At 42.6% G+C, this 19,707-nt stretch overlaps 2 protein-coding genes across 3 annotated transcripts; both read left to right on the plus strand.

Annotated features, from left to right (window-relative positions):
- The first annotated feature begins 2,141 nt into the window (after nt 1-2,141).
- On the plus strand, nt 2,142-9,024 carry lman2lb (lectin, mannose-binding 2-like b). 2 transcript variants are annotated; one of them, XM_079358065.1, is made up of 9 exons: nt 2,142-2,386; nt 3,770-3,888; nt 3,973-4,090; nt 4,294-4,376; nt 4,944-4,964; nt 5,219-5,380; nt 5,508-5,622; nt 6,490-6,606; nt 7,057-9,024. In XM_079358065.1, exons 1-9 carry the CDS (start codon nt 2,188-2,190, stop codon nt 7,197-7,199), a joined length of 1,077 nt encoding a protein of 358 aa, XP_079214191.1. In that variant the 5' UTR covers nt 2,142-2,187; the 3' UTR covers nt 7,200-9,024. The 2 variants fall into 2 exon arrangements, with proteins under 2 accessions (XP_079214191.1, XP_079214192.1); XM_079358066.1 differs by lacking the exon at nt 4,944-4,964 and having other exon boundaries at nt 2,144-2,386.
- Nucleotides 9,025-11,079: 2,055 nt separating this feature from the next.
- On the plus strand, nt 11,080-18,914 carry LOC306830349 (leukocyte surface antigen CD53-like). The gene is made up of 7 exons (XM_079353762.1): nt 11,080-11,154; nt 12,410-12,598; nt 13,493-13,567; nt 14,638-14,748; nt 14,821-14,928; nt 16,619-16,702; nt 17,568-18,914. The coding sequence occupies exons 1-7, from the start codon at nt 11,092-11,094 to the stop codon at nt 17,634-17,636; spliced, it is 699 nt and encodes a 232-aa protein (XP_079209888.1). The 5' UTR covers nt 11,080-11,091; the 3' UTR covers nt 17,637-18,914.
- Nucleotides 18,915-19,707: the final 793 nt, after the last annotated feature.

Raw genomic sequence — 19,707 nt, forward strand, 5'->3', positions numbered from 1 at the left:
TTTCTCCTAAGATCCGGACACAAACCTGGCTCCCTCCGTCACATGTCAATACTTGGCTCCGTCCATTAATCGAACCACACAGCATCCTTTTATGAGACACAACAAATGCTGGATGAGGCAACAAAAAAAACACAGCGAAGAGCTGAGTCAAATGTTTGATAGAGACAAGAAGTCAGGAAAAGAGCAGGATTGTGTCATAGCCATAAAAGGCAGCTCCTGTCAAATCTCAAATGATGAAAACGCCGACCGACCTCATGAATGTTTGACCTGCTGTTGTCTAGCTGCTGATCTGATTCTGTTTTTAAAAGTTCTGAAGAGACGGTATTAGAGCATTAAAGCAGCGTAATCATCCCTGAGGAGAGCTGCAGTTTTGCCTTTAGAGAGAGAATCTGTGTATTCACGTGCACCATGCTCCACGTGTCTGAGCTTTATATATCAGACCGGTGTACTTACAATATCCCACTTTTTTTATTTTTTTTATTTTGTACTTGAAGCACTGGTGGTCGAGTCGTTAGTTTGCACGCATCCACATAAGTTCAGTATAGAGGCTGCAGTCCTCAACAGGCGGCCCGGCTCGAATCTGACCTTCAGCTCAAATCTGATCTTCTGAATGTCAGATCCAATTTTTGACTCCACCCACTGTCCTGTCTCTCCAAAAAAGTCCTCTTGAAAGGTTCTGCTTTGACTGAATGAACCCTGTATAAGGGTTATGATCTTTTTTTATTTTTTATAATTTTATTAATATTATTTGACCATTTCTCGTAATGTTTGAGATGTCTCTTTGTACTTTGTTAAACATACCTGGCGAATAAAACTGATTCTGATTTCTTTCAAACGGATGATCAGTTTGTCATTAAAGTATATTCTTATTAAATGCATTTAAATGTTTCTCATGCTCCACTGTATGGCCAGAACATTAAACCTGTCTACAAGAGAACAACTAAATTCTCAACATAATTTTGAGGTATTACATTAAAGTTCACTGGACTTAAAATGTTCGTCATTTTGTGTTTTCATTATATTTTATATTTGCCATTTTTAAATGATGTCTTATATATTTGTAACTTGTTTCTTATATTTTATTATTTAAGTTTGTGCTCTGTTCTATTTTCTTTGGTTAAATGTTTTGATGTTTTGCACCAACACACAAAGACAAACTCCTTGTATGTGTAAATCAAACCCATTTCTGATTCTGTTAGTTGTGGCCTACTAAACACGACTTGTTTCAATGAGATCAGCACTGCTGCTTACAAATCAATCCTAGAATTTACAACATCTGGAGCTTTTCACATCCCCACATATGTAACACACGAGGGCTCAAAGTTAATAGTGTGTGGCATAAATTTTAAGCAACCATACCCTGGACATTAAGTTACAAAGGACTCAATCAACCAAGTGCAAAGTAGACTGAACTTAACCAGCGGCGAGAGGACGCTCACACAGATCTGTACTTCAAACTGTCTATACCCTGCAGCACTCCTTTTTGTTCATGCATGGAGTGTTATGTAGATGTTTTCTTCAGAACATGTTGTTTGTACAGCATGTGCTCTTTATGCAAAAGTAGGCCTATTTCTCTCTTTAACTTCGACGCGTTAGGAGTATCAATTTAAATACAGCTGCAATTAAAGCCTTCAGAGCTTCATTAAAATTGTTCCATTTGACTTGTTGAAAGTGTTGATACAACACGATGGAAATCAGTAATGTACCCGTAAGTAAATGAAGCCACCAGGGGGCTCTAAATCAAAAACAATGTCTAAAGATGAAGTCGATGGTGGTGTGAAGTAAAGGCCGTTTATCCTCAGCTGGACACTTCACAGTGTGGGGACTTCTTCTGGTCCCATTACATCACTGAGTAAGACTTTCACGTCGTAAAAAATAAATAAATAAATAAATAGATAGATAGATAAATAAATAAATAAATAAATAAATAAATAAATAGATAGATAGATAGATGGATAAATGAATAAATAAATAGATAGATAAATAAATAAATAAATAGATAGATAGATAGATAGATAGATAGATAGATAGATAGACAGATAGACAGATAGACAGATAGACAGATAGATAGATAGATAGATAGATAGATAGATAAATGCATTTCGTCAGACATTGAACCGGAAGTGTCATAATTCCAGTTCGTTCTTTGGTCAGATCACGTGACTAGTTTGAAGTGGGAGCGTAAAGATGGCTGCCACGGTAACCAAGTCAAGTCCTGTCCTCGGTTTTTGTTTTTTACGCTCAGTGTTTGACTTTAGAAACCTCCTTAAATTAACATGTATGTTTGTCGCCGTGTGTGCTTTGACCGGCCTGTCGTTGGCGGAAGAGCAGGAGTTTGTGGAGGATTTTTTAAAGCGGGAGTTTTCTTTGGCCAAGCCTTACCGAGGTGAGCGAGCATTAACAGGGTTAGCAACTGAGCTAACGGGACGCCGGTTCAACTATGAGCTTCACAATAAAAGCCTCTAATCCGAAACAAACAGTGGTCGCATTTTAGCCCAAGTAAAACCTGGTCTGTGCTGGAACGTAAATCCGCTGAAAATGACAAATAGTCTGATAATCAAGCCGAAGAAAGAGCAAATGTGTTAGCACTACTGGTGCTGCATTCACGTACTCCTCGGACATTTATGTGTTTCATGTCATAACAGGTCATGATCATAGATTGTTAAAATAATGTTATGATTAGCCCTCCATAGTCATAATGAGGTGTGTGAAAAGGAGACTTTTCAAATAAACACGAGGTGTTATGTTTGTGTCACGTGCCGGGGCAGCAGAAATAAGACAACCTGTGAAAGAGTGTCAACAACAGATAATAAAACATCATATAGTCACTGTCGTTTACTTAAATTATTCATTTAAGCAAACAGACACACTTTAACTATAAATCATGACAGGTGAATATATCAACATTTCATAACAACATTAGCTCTTTTTATTTATAATTTTATTCTACGAGTGAGCTTGAATGCGTGAGTGCGATGTTTTCCACGAGCACGTGAAGGCAGCATTAGCTAATGTCCAAATGGGTCAAATGGTTTTACAATGAAATTATCAATAATAAATTAATTACTTATGTATTAATCAATAATGAAGTAGTTAGTTTCTCCTTTCTTGTTGTGTGGCAGTGCAACACAGTGACATCACATCTGCAGACAGCCTGAATGAAACATGTTGTTGGAGCTCTGTGTTCTCCATGGAAACATCTGTTCGACTTTGACCTGGTGCTGCAGTGCCTTCATTGTTTTCAATGTTTATTTTTAGTCTTTCATTGCCTGTATTTAGAGATAGGACAGCGGGTAGAGACAGAGACAGGGGGTAGAGACAGAGAGTGGTAGACGGAGACAGTGGGTAGAGACAGGGATAGAGACGGAGACAGCGGGTAGAGACAGTGGTAGAGACAGACAATTCTGGAGACAGAGACAGTGCGTAGAGCCGGAGACAGCGGGTAGAGACAGATGGTTGAGACAGTGGGTAGAGACAGAGACTGGTAGAGACAGAGACAGTGCGTAGAGACAGAGAGTGGGTATAGACAGAGACAATTCTGGAGACAGAGACGGTGCGTAGAGACGGACACAGTGCGTAGAGACAGTGGATAGAGACAGACGGGGTAGAGACAGAGACAGTAGGCAGAGACAGTAATTGGGGGGACTGACATGCAGGAAAGAAGCCTCAGGTGTAATTTGAACCCCTCAGCGTCCTCTTGGAGGACTTCTGCGTGTGGATGGACGAGGCGTCTCTGTGTAAAGCAGCGTGTCCCTTTTGTTCTTTGCAGGTCTGGGCTTCTCGAGCTCGTCACAGTGGGACCTGATGGGCACTGCCATGGTTACGCCCGACTATGTGAGGCTGACCCCTGACCTGCAGAGCAGACAGGGGGCGGTGTGGAGTCGCATTGTAAGTCTCAAATAAGACTCAGATGATTGTGTTTAGTAAATATAATGAAGAACAGTGGGACACACCGTCTTCTCTTGCTTCCAGCCCTTCTTCCTGCGCGACTGGGAGCTCAAGGTGCACTTTAAAATTCACGGCCAGGGGAAGAAGAATTTGAACGGGGACGGCCTGGCCTTGTGGCTAACCAAAGATCGCATGCAGAATGGTACGTAGAGAGACTTCCTTCTTAACCGCCTACGGAAACGCCACAAAATGAGCGCCGCACTGAGACGAGCCGCTTGGTGGAAACGAGGCTTAAACCAACCAAAGACATGTTGATGCAGATAATTATCTTTGTGAGGGCACAGAGCTCAGTGACTCAGTGACCTTTGAACTCTGAGCCTGATGATCCCGACTCTTTGTTTGCAGGTCCTGTGTTTGGCAACATGAACCACTTCGTTGGACTTGGAATATTTGTGGACACTTATCCCAACGCTGATAAAAGCCATGACGTGAGTGAGTTTGTATCTCCTGTCCTAAATCATGGGGTTTGTAGTCTTTGTGTGGTTTTAAAAGAAGACTACAAAAACCTGTCAGAAGTTTTTTTTTTTGGCTCAAAACTTGAAAGCGTGGCATCGTCGGGCCTGTCACTCTTTGAAGCCTCTTACTGAACGTTTTCACGCGGCCACGCTCCACAGAGCAGATCACTGTCGCTCCTGTCTCCACGCCGCCGTCCGTCTCCGGAGCCAGCAGCATCACTTTCAAATATGCACCGAGTTTATTTTTTAAGGAGCGCGCTGTGAGCTGAACAAATAGATGCAGCTGGACAGGAAGTCAGACTAAGGAAACACACAGAGCATCCTGTCAATTTCAAAATAAAACAATATGGACACTACGTCAAAACGTGCTCTGAACGAACAACCAGTTTATTCCTGCGGGATCTTGTGGATCTCATGTGATCTTGTGAGGTGCTCATGGTGGGCAGCCTCAGAGCAGCGAGCAAGCGAGGGAGGACGTGTGTGAACACTTTGTTTCAGTATTTAACCGATGTCTTTCTCTCTCTTTACCCGGGACGTCAGAAGACTCAACCTGGAACTCAGGTAACATCAGCTGCTTGTCTCTCACCAGCGTCACGTCTCCATCCGTCTCCTCTCATCACGCTCCTCCTCCATGTGTCCGTGTGTGTGTGTGTGTGTCGCTCAGACACTGGTCAGCATGTGAGCGAGGCTGTGGAGAGGACTCACTGCTTTTCATTTCACAGGGAAAAAGAGACGCAGCTCGTTCTTTTGGGCCTCCTGTCAGGTGTCTCTGTCGTTGAGGTGTTGTGTGTTGATCTCGCCTGTCCTCCTCACAGAGGGCGTTCCCGTACATTTCGTTGATGCTGGGGAACGGGACGCTGTCCTACGACCACGACACTGACGGACGGCCCACCGAACTCGGAGGCTGCACAGCGATGACACGCAACGCCATCTACGACACCTTCCTCCTCGTCAGATACTCTAAAAACAGACTCACGGTACGAACGCTTCTCTTTAAGGCACCATCAGTGCTGTGTGTCGCGTTACCACGGAAACGCTTGCTGCTGCTTTTTTTTTGGTGAACTGTTGAACACGTGCTGACTCGTGCGTTTTTGTGCCCTGCAGCTCATGGTGGACGTGGACGGCAGGCAGGAGTGGAAGGACTGCGCCGACATCACAGGACTCCGCCTCCCGACCGGATACTTCTTCGGAGCGTCCTCGGCCACCGGAGATCTGTCAGGTATCAGGACTCGTCAGCACCTCACAAGAAACGTCTGCTTCACTTATCAAAGACTTCACTTTGTTCAGTAAAGACTTACAAACACGTGACGATCCGTGTGGCGTAGACCAGCACAGGAATGAGTCCTAAAACCAGGAAGTGAGTCAGCATTTTAGCTCCATGGGTTCCTAACTCTAAGAGTCAATGTGGATTTTGAATGCGTTTGTGTTTAGACGCCTGAAATAAGGTCTGTGGTTAACACAAGCTGAAGACATGTTGATGTTTTGTTAGACAAGATAAACTATGTTAGCTAAAACCTCCACTTTGAAACATTTGAACTTTTTTACACTTAAAACAGCGGTTGCTAACTTTGTGGCTGCAGTTAGCTTGTAGCATAACGTTAGCTTTTTACTTCTCTGGGCTGCATTAACTCTTCAAACTTCATATAAATGATGTTCATCTGTAAAGATTATCCAGCTGAACTCAACAGCTACACATCAGAAACATGTTTGACACAGATTATTTTCTTATGATCCAAAATCCAATGAGAATATCTCCACTATTCCAGTCTGTAATCCATGCTCCACTGTGCAGGGAGAGTGGACTTTAACCTTCCTGATTGTGAAATCAGGATTCTCGTACTCCTCGAGACCCTGACTGCATCCATGTAGACTCTGTGCCGTAGATAGGCAGGGCAGTTTGAGTGAAGTGATTCCAGGAAGTGAGAGGATTAAAAAGCCAAATGAGCTTTCCTCCTGACCTGCAGACATCCTCCAATAAGACGAGAGAATCCTTCATAAAAACACCAAAACAACGTGCAACAACTCGAGACGAGTGATGAGGTCAAAAAGAGAGAGTGTTTGACGTTCCTTCCTCGTGTCGGTCTAGATAACCACGACATCATCTCCATGAAGCTGTACCAGCTGACCGTGGAGCGGGCGCCAGACGAGGAAGACGAGGAGGAGGTCACGATCCCCAGCGTCGACAACATGGAACAGTTTCACGGTACATTGAAACACACGATGGATCATATGGACTACATATGTTAGAATGATTCTTTGTTAGCTCGACCATCAGTCTGGAGAGAGAGAGAGAGAGTGAGTTTATCCCTTCAGTGCAGTTTTCAAACACTCGTAAAGATATTTTATGAAGACAGGATGATCACTCGACCCGAGTCCCAGCTCGACGCTCTGCAGAGTGACGACGCCCTCTGCTGGTGTGATGTAGTGAAACTCTTTGTTTACTGCTGATTAAATGTAGACATACAGACTCTGAGATAAAGTCAGCTCATAGTGGATAAGTTAATATCAGTGGATGTCATGATCTGCTCGGGCTCTAAATGTGTCTCCACGCCCTCTCACGTGCTCAGGGTTTATAGATGTGTAATCGCTCGCACTGCGGGGACGTTTGAAGGCTTGATGTCACACAGAGTCTCTCGTCCTTTCTGCTTCACAGTGGACGTCCAGGACGAAGGCATGAGCGGGCTGCAGTTCTTCTTCACGCTGCTCTTCTCCGTCATGGGCCTGGGCGTTCTGGCGGTGATCGGCCTGATGGTTTACGGCCGCTGGAAGGAGAACAGACGCAAGCGCTTCTACTGATCAGAGAGCCATGAGTCCTACCATGTGTGTGTGTGTGTGTGTGTGTGTTTCTTAATCGACACGACGAAGACTGCCACAGCTTCACTGAACCAATCGAACGATCAATGAAAAAACGCTTAAAGAGCCAAGAGAACAATCGCCGCCGAGACGAACAGATCAGGGACAGGCCAACCAGCTGTGAAGTATTCTCCTTTATCTTTTCTGTGTTTTGATGATAAAAGCTGCTCCAGTGACGTTCATCTCAGCGTGCAGAGCGTCGGGGCGCCAACAGAGACCCTGTCGACTTAAAGCGTACGTACGAGTGTCCCGTGTCCGTTTAGAAGGGACGCGCACTAAAAAAAAAAAAAGAAGAAGAAGAATCACAGATGCTGTATTTACTTTATTGACGTCATGTTATCTTGACCTTTACTGACATGCAGATACCTCTTACTGCCACTCGGGGGTGCCGACGGGCAGCCTCGAACCTGATCCGATCTGCTCTGAAGACCGCTCAGCCTGTGGAGCGTTCTCTCTTTTTGTTGCACTGATTAAATGAAATGGTAAAATCCAGCCTCAGAGAGTCAAAGCACTTTGAGCCGCTGAGCCTGATTTCTGTCTGTAAGTGTGTGATTGATGAAAACTCTGCGTGCTGCACCTTTAACCCTGAGCCCTGTTCTCACATGACTAATGTTCTGCTTCAGGGGCGCTCGGGTTTACACGGGCTGTCATAGTTTCATCGTGATCTTTCAGGGAAAACTTCAATGGATCAAAGACTTTAATCTTCACCCTCGATAGAAAAAAAGAGATTTAAAAAAAAAAAAAAAAAAGATGAGCTGACTTTCCACACAGATCGCCGGGCTGTTCACATTTGGACCAATAAAGACGAGCTCGTTTACTTTCAACGTGACGTCACAAATTAATTTAGGCTCATATTGTTTCTGTCATCAGTGGACTTCCTGTCTGTGTTTTCTTCTTCCTGTTTGTCACCATGGAGCGCCACACATGACGTATCTGTTTTCCTTTTTAACAGTCAGAAGGTTTTATAGAAGCACTTAATCCATCAGTCCTGTTCATTCAGACATTTACTGATCATGTTGTTTTAGATGTTTTAGTCTAGTATGAACTGTCCAGTATGTGTGCAGGATCACGTAGATTTGTGATTTTGAGTAACAAATGAAAGTGATGTGAATGTGAACAATGTTTACTGCTGATTAGTTTCACCTCTTTTTTTTTTTTTTTAATTTGCGTCGTCACATGAGCTGGGTCAGGGAGGGGTCCAGACTTTTGGGACTGGGCCGATGACTTGCACAGGGGAGGTGTGAAGTTTGTGTGCACACATGAATATAGAGTTTAGTCTGCACTAATCACAGGGACTTTAACTCTGGATGATGGTTACATATACATCTTCTGATCCTCATCGTTCAAGCACTCAAAACTATCGGTCTAAAGTCGGGCGTGCAGCTCACGGTCTCAGCTCCGTTTACACTTGAATCTGGTGTCCAACCACTCATTCTGAGTCGGGTGTGCAGGGGGCGAGAGGAGTGCACACGGTGAGAGCAGAGCCACGAGCTGATGACCTGACTCCAGGGTCAGAAAGCAGCTGTGCCTGTTTGATCGGTCCTCATATTTCTTTTGTATCACATTGTGTTTGTCAATTTGATTTGAATTGTCCATATTTGTATCCATTTCTTTTTGTATCCCAGAGTATCTTCACCTCCCTTGTGCTCAGTGTGTGTTTAAGGCGACTTGATGTCTATGATATCCTCTCTGTTTCATGTGTGGAGACATTACGCTCATATTTCCCACTAAAACTTTGACTTACGACATTAAAATAACATTTACTGCACTCTTCTTTGAATAGATCTTTGCTCAAGTCGAGAGAGCTGATCACAGAGCTGTGCTCGGGTTTGTCTGTCCTGGTTTGACCATTTCAAATACGTCAAGGTCTGCAACCGGCCACGCCTTCAGTTACATCATTCATAATGAAAGGTTAAAGGAGCAGTATGTAACTTTGACACATAGTGTTTAAAAGTGGTACTGCAGTCCACACTCAAAGCATTGGGGTTCCTTAAAACAGCTGTTCTGTATCTGGTCCAAACTGGTCACTTTGTCATCTCTTTCAGTATAAGTTCCTTGAAGAGGCTCAAATCGTCTCACATCCAATATTGAAATAATTTACATGTCGGATGTTGGACTGATGGCACAGATCCTCCTCACTGATTAAGGACAATCGTTGTGCACTCAAACATTCTCAGGTCGCTCAGTCTCTCACATTCAGACTGAACTGTAAGAAGTGCCCACACATCGTCTCCATGGCGATCAAACGAGATGAAACAGCTTCTATATTTTCAGAGGAACAAGTCTTACAGCCTAGTTCAAAAAAGGATCAAGGCTTTCAATTCCCAGACCGAGACTTTAAAAAGAAGCTGTCTGTAGACAAGACAGGTTTCAACTAGTGTTGGTTACTCTAAGTAACCAAGTCTTTCTAGTCTAGTCCTAGTCTTTGATGTTTTTATCTAAAAATAAACCCCCCTGCTGTTTCTGTTTACATTTGAACAGCTCCAGTGTTACAGCATCTCTGAACACTGGACATCAGAAATTAACGAAGGCTGATAAATCAGTGATGAATTCAAATAGTGTTTGTTTACAGGCGCTCAGTCTTTGCTCTCCAGTGTGCACAAACCAGCTCCTCTTGACTGTAGCTGGTGTGGACACGTCTCCTCTTCAGTGTCCACATCAGTCAGTGCCAGCTGATAAACAGGTTTATTTTTCTGGCTGTTCAAATATATATCGGCGTACAATCAAAGCATACTAGGTTAAAAAAAGGTTAAAAATGTCATGGTAGAGCGTACAGCCCAGGTTTGAATCCCACCTGTGGCTCCTTTCCAGCATGTCATTCCCCACTCTCTCTCCTTCCAGTTTCTGACTCTATCCACGGTCCTATCTCTGAAATAATGACATAACAAGCCCAAAAATAAACTTAAAAAATAATAAATTACATATTTCTGGTGTAACAATCAATGCTGATCAGTGTTCAACACATTCAGAGATAACAAGTTATCCTAAAGAGGACACATCTCTTTTTCACCTTTTCAAACCATCCCCCTGTGCTCTAAATGAAACTGAGCTGAGCTTTGGTCCAAACATAACATGAATCAAGCAGCAGAGGAGGTTTGTGACCCTGTAGAAACCAGCTCTCTCAGAACGCTCTGTTTTGGTGTGTGTCTCTTTAAATGTAATGACCCCCTGAGTTTTCCCCGTAGACATCACTCCTTTGTAGAGACAATAAAATGGCGAACCTGCACAAAAGCTTTTGCTCCAGGCTGAAGGTGGGGTCTATGGGTGGAGACACCAGGGGAGGGGATTTTCATTTCATTTATTTTTTCACCAGAATGCCACTGTGATGTCACAAGTAGGGCACATTTTAGGGCACTTTCTTTGTTGTAAGATTTATGCAGACCACAAAGAAAGGACTGGATGGATTTATTTCACGTTTTGGGTCTGTAGACACTCAGCTTACCCAAATATAAGTTTAAGACTAAAAGTGGATTTTTCACATGTTCCCTCGGTAAATTCTTCGCTTAATGAAATCTTGCAGCTGCTTTACCGAAACGTACATGATCTGAGGATTGCTGTATAACCGTCCCATGAGTGCTTGATCTTGAGATAAGAGAAGGTAATGATAATCATTAACTGACGGTCTCAGGTCACACATTGTGCCTCACAGCTCAGTGTTGCCATATCAAACACCGGTGTCCTGTAAACAGCTGATCGCTCAGAGAGGAGCTGCAGCTTCACTCACAATAAACTGAAGGAGCTCTGCCCTTTGTTTTAAAAGCTGTAATCCTTCTAAAATAATAAGAGCATTTTTATATACCAGGTAGTCTTTTATTCCAGATCATTCAGAAGAAGGATGAATCGCTCGTGTGTCAAATGCTTGAAAACAATGGTGGTCAACCTCAACTTTCTGTGCTGGGTAAGTAAAGACCGTCACATGTACATATCAGTCTCTACTGACCTTTGGTGTTTTAGAGCTTTGAGTTGTCAAAAGACTAGAAAAGAAATAAACGAGCCATTAAAGTCCATGTACCATTTACCATCAGCAGATTGGACTAATGCATCATCGTCGTCCTTCATTAGACCATTTTGTGGATGAATTGTAGAAACCTTTAGTAAGAGACAATTCATCCACCTGATGAGGGGATTTAATGAGCTCTGGATTTGAGTTGGAGCTGCATTTTCTCAATATGATGCAAAGTAAACAATCTTTAATGTAGTGTTTCTTATACATAATTCTTGAGTTTCTAAAAATGCAATCACCATCAAAACCACCTGAGGTTGTTGGCAACATGAAGAGGAGGCAAAGCTGTTTTCTAAAAAGGAACGAGTTGTTAAATCTGTCAGACAAATGCAGAAATATGAGAATATGTACAGTTTATATGTTAGGGATCGCTGCATCAGTGCATAATGTAGTATGAATCGAATTGTTCGTCTAGACTTAATGCTGATTGAGAGACCAGGTGTTTGATTAGGAATAAAAGTCACCTTTTGATCTGATCTGTTTTTATTGAAGAACGGAAGTCGACCTTGTGGGAGTCTGAAACCAACATTAACATACCTCTGAATCGACCCTGACATATGTGTATAGTGTCCCACTAAGGACAAACAAGCTAAATGTACAATAAAAACCCACTAAACAGGCTTCATAACATCAGCACTAATAACAACGAAGACAAAGGAAATGTTCTCCATAGAACCAAAAAAAACCTATTTAATTTTCTCTTCACATCTTTGTTCATTTAGGCTAATTTTAAAATGGTTACTGAATCTATATTAGATCAGATACATAGCATTGATGTACAGTTGTGATCTGCAAATGTTGAGGGAAAACGCGTCTGCCATGATATTGTTTTTTTTTTTTTTTTTTTTTTTTTTGCATTGTGCCTGCTTCCTTCAGTTTTAAAATGGATCAAGTTTACATCGGGTTTGTAAGAGACAGTGGATGTGCAGAGGGCCAGAAGTCCTGAATGCCCACACATTAGAAATGACTGAAAGTGTGTGTGTGTGTGTGTGTGTGTGTGTGTGTGTGTGGGGGGGGGGGGGGGGGTACGCTGTGGGAATAAAAAAAAACAAAAAAATTATGAGTTTTAGTCTGAATTCTTGCTGAACACGTGTTTAACCACAAAGCCAGAGTAACGTGAGGTGTCTTCTGTCTCCGTTCTGTGTCGAAGCTGTGTGGTGGTTTTGTGGTGGCATTTGGGGAGTTCCAGATGATGCACTCCAAGTACGCCTCCCTCGTCACTACCTTCTGGCCCATCTACCCCGCCAACACTCTGGTGGTCACCGGCACCATCGTCATGTGTGTGTGCTACCTGGGAGTGTTGGGAGGCATGAAGGAGAACCGCTGCATGCTCATCACTGTGAGTACGACGCATCATGTTTTTTATAGAGTCATCGTACCCGACCAATACAAGGCCCACTGTGGCGTCACCTCATGACACCTCACGAGGCCTTTTGTCTTGGCCAAAAAGTTGCACTTGAACACACCGCGAAGACTACATGAGACGCCCAAACCACCACGTACGTTCTGCACATGCGTGAGAGGAAATAACTCTCCATGCTAGCAGGAAGCGTTAGTCTGTAGTCGTCATTTCAACAAAAGGAAACCAGAAGATGATGAGGATGGAGACTATATAGACATATATATTTAAATGTATGTTTTAGTTTGGGGCCCATTTAAATGCAAATGAGCTTTATAGCAAACAAACGGCTGTGTTAATAAATGTGCACAACTATTTCTAAGTGGAAAAAAATGACCGTCAGTTGGTGGTAACTGCACGGTAGAGTTCATAGGGAAGGCACCCAAAAAGTTTGACAACAGTTGCATTTGAAATAGTCATTATAATAATCATGGGTTGACTCATAGAGGCAAATGTTTACATGCATGGAGCATAGGGGGCGCTATGCAGGATGGGGATGCATGTTTTTTATTTAATCTGGACGACCTGCTCACACTCACTGACTCCTGGGAACATTTTGATTTTATAAACAATGAAACTAGCGTCACATCTGTTCTTGGCTTCACAATATACAGCTCTCTGCCGTGATGTGGACAAGACTAAGCGAGGTCAGTATGACAGAGTAGAGAGTAGATGAACTGATTGCTCATATAAACACAGTCAGACACTAAATGGGAGAAAACTGCATACAGCAGTAGGTTGAATGAATGATTTTCATTTATTGAGCCTTTAGCTGCTACAGTCGTGAACCTCACGTTAATCATTCTAACTCAGCCATGTTTGTATCTGACTCAGTTCTTCATTCTGTTGGTCATCCTGATGCTGGTGGAGCTGGCCATGGCACTCGTGTTCCTGATCTACAGCCGAGAGGTAAGAGAAGGAGCTTCATATAAACACACTTTGTTCTAATGACTGTTGCTCCAGTCATGCCTGTACATCCTACTGAGAAGTTACAAAACCTACCTTATGGCTGTAAGTTGCCACCGCATTCAAAACAGCATCGCCAGCTTCAGAAGACTCAGGATCCATACAAGCACGCTCCAGGTAGTGACAACTCTGATACTACTTACCCCTCCAGGCTGCCAACACTCAACCGTGCAGACAGATGGGCAGCAAGAGCCAGTACATCACTGGACTCGTCAAATGGGAATCACCCAAGTAACACCTCAGGAAGGCGGGAAAGTTAAAAGCTCTGACACACCAAGAACATCGTTGTTCTGGTGAGCAGTCGTCACTCTAGGTTTTGTGGTGTGTCAAGCACTGTCGCCACCTGTCGACCGTGGTCGAACCTTTTTTGGCCGATGCAACATGTTTAAATGCCGTCGGTCAGCGCGGTCGATGAGAGGATTTCTCTCCAGCGCTCGACAAAGGTTCGGAAAAGCCCCTCGAGCTTTCATTCATTAGTGCCGTTTTCCTTATTGGTCGGCTCCACCTTTTTTTTCTTTTTAGATCAAAAGACCAGGCTGACAATACCAGCGCCATTTTTAAGTTTTTATAAGACGTTATTGTCGAGTACCCATGTAAAGAGTGGTGAGCGACAGCGATGTGAAAATTGTCTTCTCAAATCCTAACAACGGACTCCCTCCTCCTGCTGGCATGGAGAGTTATTTCGTCTCACACGTCCTCAGAACGTACGTGGTGGTTGGCCGTCAGCTGTAGACTTTGAGGCGTGTTCTAGATCAACTTCTTGGCCAAGACAAAAGGCGACGTGAGGCGACGCCACGGTTAAGCCTACGTCGCCACTAGTTCTTTGCCGTCTGTTGTGTTAGGGTCCGAACTCTGGCGTCCCAAAGCCACTCAAGTCAACCAAAGCTCTCACCTTCATCCATACCTACACACAGAGCTTCTAAAGCTTGCCTACTTCAACACATTTATGAATGTTAAGTCTAATAATGAGAATATTTGAATATGACGGATTGATTTGTTTGTCTGTTGGACAGATTGACTCGTACTTTGAGAAAGACCTGATGCAAAGTTTGGAGATCTACAGGCAGTCCGGTCCAGAAGGGAACAAGACCATAAAAGATGACTTTGATGCTGTCCAGCACATCGTATGTGTCACAAATATTTGAAGACATGTTGAAATCGTTAATCATTCTGCTGACGCCGTTCCTTTTGTACAGTTCAGGTGCTGTGGAGTTCATGGGCAGGAGGACTGGCAGGGCAACATCCCAATCTCCTGTTGTACCAAGGATCCATGTAACATCCTCTTCCAAACCTACTGGCAAGAGGTTTTTATGTCCTATCACTTGACTGTGCAAACCTGTTTCTCTAAGTTGAAGTTCGTTGAAACATTACTGGGACCTTTACACTTCGGTCTTTTGGTAGAAGCACGTATGTAGGCATGTTCTGATTGGATTTTGCCAATGAAAACTGTTAAACTGGGGCGGGGGGGGGTTCCAGCTTTTCTTAGATACAAGTAAGGGGGCCTCAAAGGACAACATCTTGGGATCCATTGCTCTTAGGGATCTCCAAACAGACACAAGGCACTAAGTCGTCGCTCTTTTGAGATGTCGACATTTAACATGTTACACTACATGTAATCAGTCGATCACACACACGTGGCTCTGTCACTTTGAAGACACAAGTGGATCAGACCATGTTATCAAGATGCTCAGCGTAACACAGCCAAGAGATCACTGCCCGTGAGGATTCAATCATTCAGGCCCTTCACTGCACACCACTGATCTACGGTGGTCCACGAGGTCAAACAATCGGCAATGGCTGAAATAATTTACATCAGGACAAATGTGCAGCTGTTTCAGAACAGATGTGAACTCCAAAAACACGTGCAGACTCAAAATTCACCTTTGGAAATGCTCTGCGAATAAAAAGACATCCATCGCAAAATTGAAAAACAACGGCAATGACAGAAATGATGAGATGTGGCTTATAGTTTGACGACATAGGGGGAATTTAACATTAAAGCATTTAGAAGACTGAAAACGAGTCGGTCCTGGACTTTGACACTGGGGACGGCAGAAAAGGTTTCAGTGGATACACCCCGAGATGCCTGAAGCTAGCGCTAGCTGTAGGCTACCTGAACATTCACACGCCCTGTACTCAGACATACAATGTGACGTTCTGTTGCTTTCTTTGGATTTATTATTTATTTATTATTATTTATGATCTATTATCATCACTTGGTGAACATAACGGCCATGTGGTGGTGACACCATGTCATAGTAAGTCCAATGCACCACAAATTCAATAACCTTTTATATATAACACGTAATATACTTTATGTACATATTATTTACTTGCACAGTGCGCATGGATGTGTTTACATATTATGAAAGGTATCACATGGCCACCTCATTTTTTGCCAAAACCCTGTTTGTGGAGTGAAAATACATTCACTTCCTTGACTTCCTCACTCTCTCTTTTCAAGGCTGTACTCTTCCACTGAGACCTCAACACACTTAGGGCACTTCCTTGGGGGACTGGCCATGTTTTGCTCTTGCAGTCCATTTTATACGTGTGTGGTTTACTTTGCATTATTTATGTGTTTGCAGCCTGTTTGCTGTGAATGCCGATGTTTGGATGCTTTACCATGGCAGTGTTCCTTATTCACTCATGCCTGTTTTTGAGTTTGAGTTTTGAATTTTCCATAATGTTGTCAACTCAGCTGTTGCTAATTGTTTGGCTGATCATCAAATGGTCACCTTCCTCTTACTTTAGCCCTTTTTTTAATGAAGTTTGAGCAGATATAACTCCAATAGATTGAGATTGTCATTATTGCCACTGTGATACCAAAACTATTTCAAGTCGTGCAGCTCTTGCTTTCTGTTCCCTGAAACATTGAACCCTGTTGTTGTTAAAGACACTGAAAACAATGTGGCAGAAACTTCCAACCTGCTTAAAAACATGACTGTTTCACCTGTTGACAGGTTTTTCAGGTGACCTCATTTTGTCTTCCAGGGATGTGTCGATAAACTGAAGAACTGGTTTGCCAGTAACTACCTCAGCACAGGCGCAGGTGTTGTGACAATGTTTATCATACAGGTACGGGACATTCAGGTCTGTTTTAAATCATTTTTACACTTTAAGTATATTTCAAGCTCAAACATTCAAGTCTGTTGAACTGTTTTATCTTTTGGGTCTTTAAAAATAATTAGCTAAAGGAGCAGTATGTAACTCTGACACCCAGTGTTTAAAATGGGTACTACAGTCCAAATTCAAAACATCGTTGAGAGCTGCCCCCCCATCACCCCCTCCTCTCTCGACTGGACGCTCACACAGGTCAGCATGTGGTGGACACTGTAGCTTCAGTGTTTAGCCAGCTCTGCATGTGGTGGACACTGTAGCTTCAGTGTTTAGCCAGCTCTGCATGTGGTGGACACTGTAGCTTCAGTGTTTAGCCAGCTCTGCATGGGTCTGTAAAGCTTTCTGCGTTCTAACCTCTCTCCATGTTTCAAAAGCATCTCCAACATTGATCCTAGTTTGAGCAGCTTTCTGCTGCTGGAGCTTATTAGAAACATGCAGAGGCTTTTTAGCTCGGGTACAATCACTTCTATCTGAAGCAGTTCCACTGCCCGCTTCCATCGCTGCAACACCTGTTGACCTGATAACTGCTCTCATATCTGGCAAACCCAGGGGCGTCCAAAACGGCCTTCAAAGCCCCGCCTACCTTCTCTGGTCCAATCAGATCCAGAGCATTCAGGAGCAGAATCTAAAGTTAGAAGGAGAACATACGCACAGCTGCATTGTTGTCAAAGACAGCACCTCTACACAGCATGTTTCCTTAGTGTCTGATCACAGAGGAAGTACAGTTTATCATTTCATTCAATAGATATCTTACATGATGCTTCTTTAACATATAAATCATATGAACATATTTTGTGTATTGATTCCTTTTCTTTCTTCACAGTTTATTTGTCTGTCCATCTCCATCCCTCTGTTCTGCCACTTCAAGAGACGTGGGCTGGGTTATCAGTGAGAAGGAGCCAAATTCAAAATGAGCTGCAGTTCAGTGACTTGTCTACAAGTCATGTTCGAGCTGAATCACATTGGTATTCATCAGATTGAGATCTGGAAGGCACGCAAAACTGTGTTGATATAAGGATTTCATATTTTTCAGAAAGGAAGTAATCTGAAGAAAAAGCCTTTGAGCTGGTTTAATGCACTTATTTCTATACTTGTTCAGTCAGTGTAAACCCTCTTCAATCCTAATTTTCCTTCTTTTACTTTAGAACTTTGTGCTTTACTTAAACTACAAAGTACTACGATACTCCTCTGTGTTGTTTTACTCAATCAGAATCAGATTCTGAATTGGTTTCATTGCCAAGTACATTTACATATACGAAGAATCTGTCTTGATGAATGGGTGTCAAAGAAAAGCAAAACAAGATTAAAATAAAGTACTTAAATAAAATGAAATATGAAAAGCTATTACCAATATATAAAATAGAGTTAAACAAATGTCAGATATAGAGAATAATAAAGGTCACCTATTATGTAAATCCACTTCACCATGTTTCTCTAACACTTATATGTGTCCATCCTCTTCGTCTTCTGCCTGCTCCACTTTTCATAAAATGTGTGCTCAAACAGGCTGTTTGTAGATTTTCCATTCATGACATCACAGAGGGCAGTAGCCCCTCCCCCAGGTGGGTGACACTCCCTCAGCTAGGTGTTTATTCTGCCCTCTGAGTCTGCCTTCTCACCGTAAACAATAGGACAGGGAGGGAGCCCGAGCCCTCCCAGAGAGGGGGCGTGGTCAGACACAGCTCATTTACATATTTAAAGCTACAGACACACAAACAGCCTGTTCTGAGCAGGGCTGAAATAGAGGGGTTTTTAGACATGATCAAATACAGGATCAGAGTGGATTTACAACAACACACTTCACACACATGATGAAGAGGAGCTCTGAGACTTCTTTACACTGGTTGAAAGGGAGGTTGATATGACACAAGTGCACGTTGGTCTCACCCACTACACTTTTAATCTACTTCTATTTGTATGTTTTTGTTTTTTTCTGTGATCTGCGATGGATTGAAGTCCAAGCCACAGATTATCTGTCAGGTTCTTTTGATGTAAGACATTTTAAGCCCTGGTTCTTTATTTTGAAATGATTAAGGCTTCTTCTCACATTTTAGTTGTTGACACTGTGTGGAAAACTGCTGCTTTGAGTCTTCTTACTCAGTTATCAAAAAGCTTCTTCATGAGGTTTAAGTAATAAGGTCACTAACATTAGCTTCCTGCCAAGTCTTTCAGTTCGGTTTTTCTATTTCTGTTGTTTCTGTTATGAATCTCATGAATCAATCCTCTTGTTTTATTAATATATAGATTTTTTAATGATGCTTCCTGTTGTCAAGGAATAAAATGCACTCTCACAGGCATCAGAGGGAGATGATAGGACTGTTTTATAAACGTAGTACCTCGTGTATAATAATGAGTTCATTCATATATTTCAGTCAGGTGATTCTTTTCTTTGGAAAAGGCTTCTTCCAACATTTGGCACAGTCGTTACTGGAAGTACAGTATACCTTCATGTCAAAGTGATGTCATTTAAATAAATATCTTAAATGAAATGAAAACGAATAAAGGGGTTCAGCATTTATCAAAGCTTTGTAATGTTGGGGAAGACTACTTTACTCTACTGCCAACAAACTGATGAGACTTCTTCCCAAGCTGATGAAGTTTCATTTCATCTCTTCAAATAAAATACATCTTTGCCCCTCCTACAGCAACCACTGGTGTGGAAACTTGAAATGACGACGGCTACTTTTCTCGAGAAGTCCAATACACGCTCGTGATCAGAGGAAGCCACCGTTATCTTCATTAATCGCTGATCTATTAACAAAGATAGAGGTTAGTTCTGTTAATAAATATCCAAAGTAAATGTTAACCTGAACTGTTTGTAATGTCAAAAGATTTAAGTTCTTAAGATGACTGAGAACATTTAAGATTATACACATCCGGCTTCCTCAGACGCAGTTGAATCCAATGAGTGACTCATTATCAGGCTCCTGCAGAGCTTGATAACGACACGTTGGTTGAAAGCA

The sequence above is a fragment of the Symphodus melops genome (genome assembly GCF_947650265.1).
Source record: "Symphodus melops genome assembly, chromosome: 1".
NCBI lineage: Eukaryota > Metazoa > Chordata > Actinopteri > Labriformes > Labridae > Symphodus > Symphodus melops.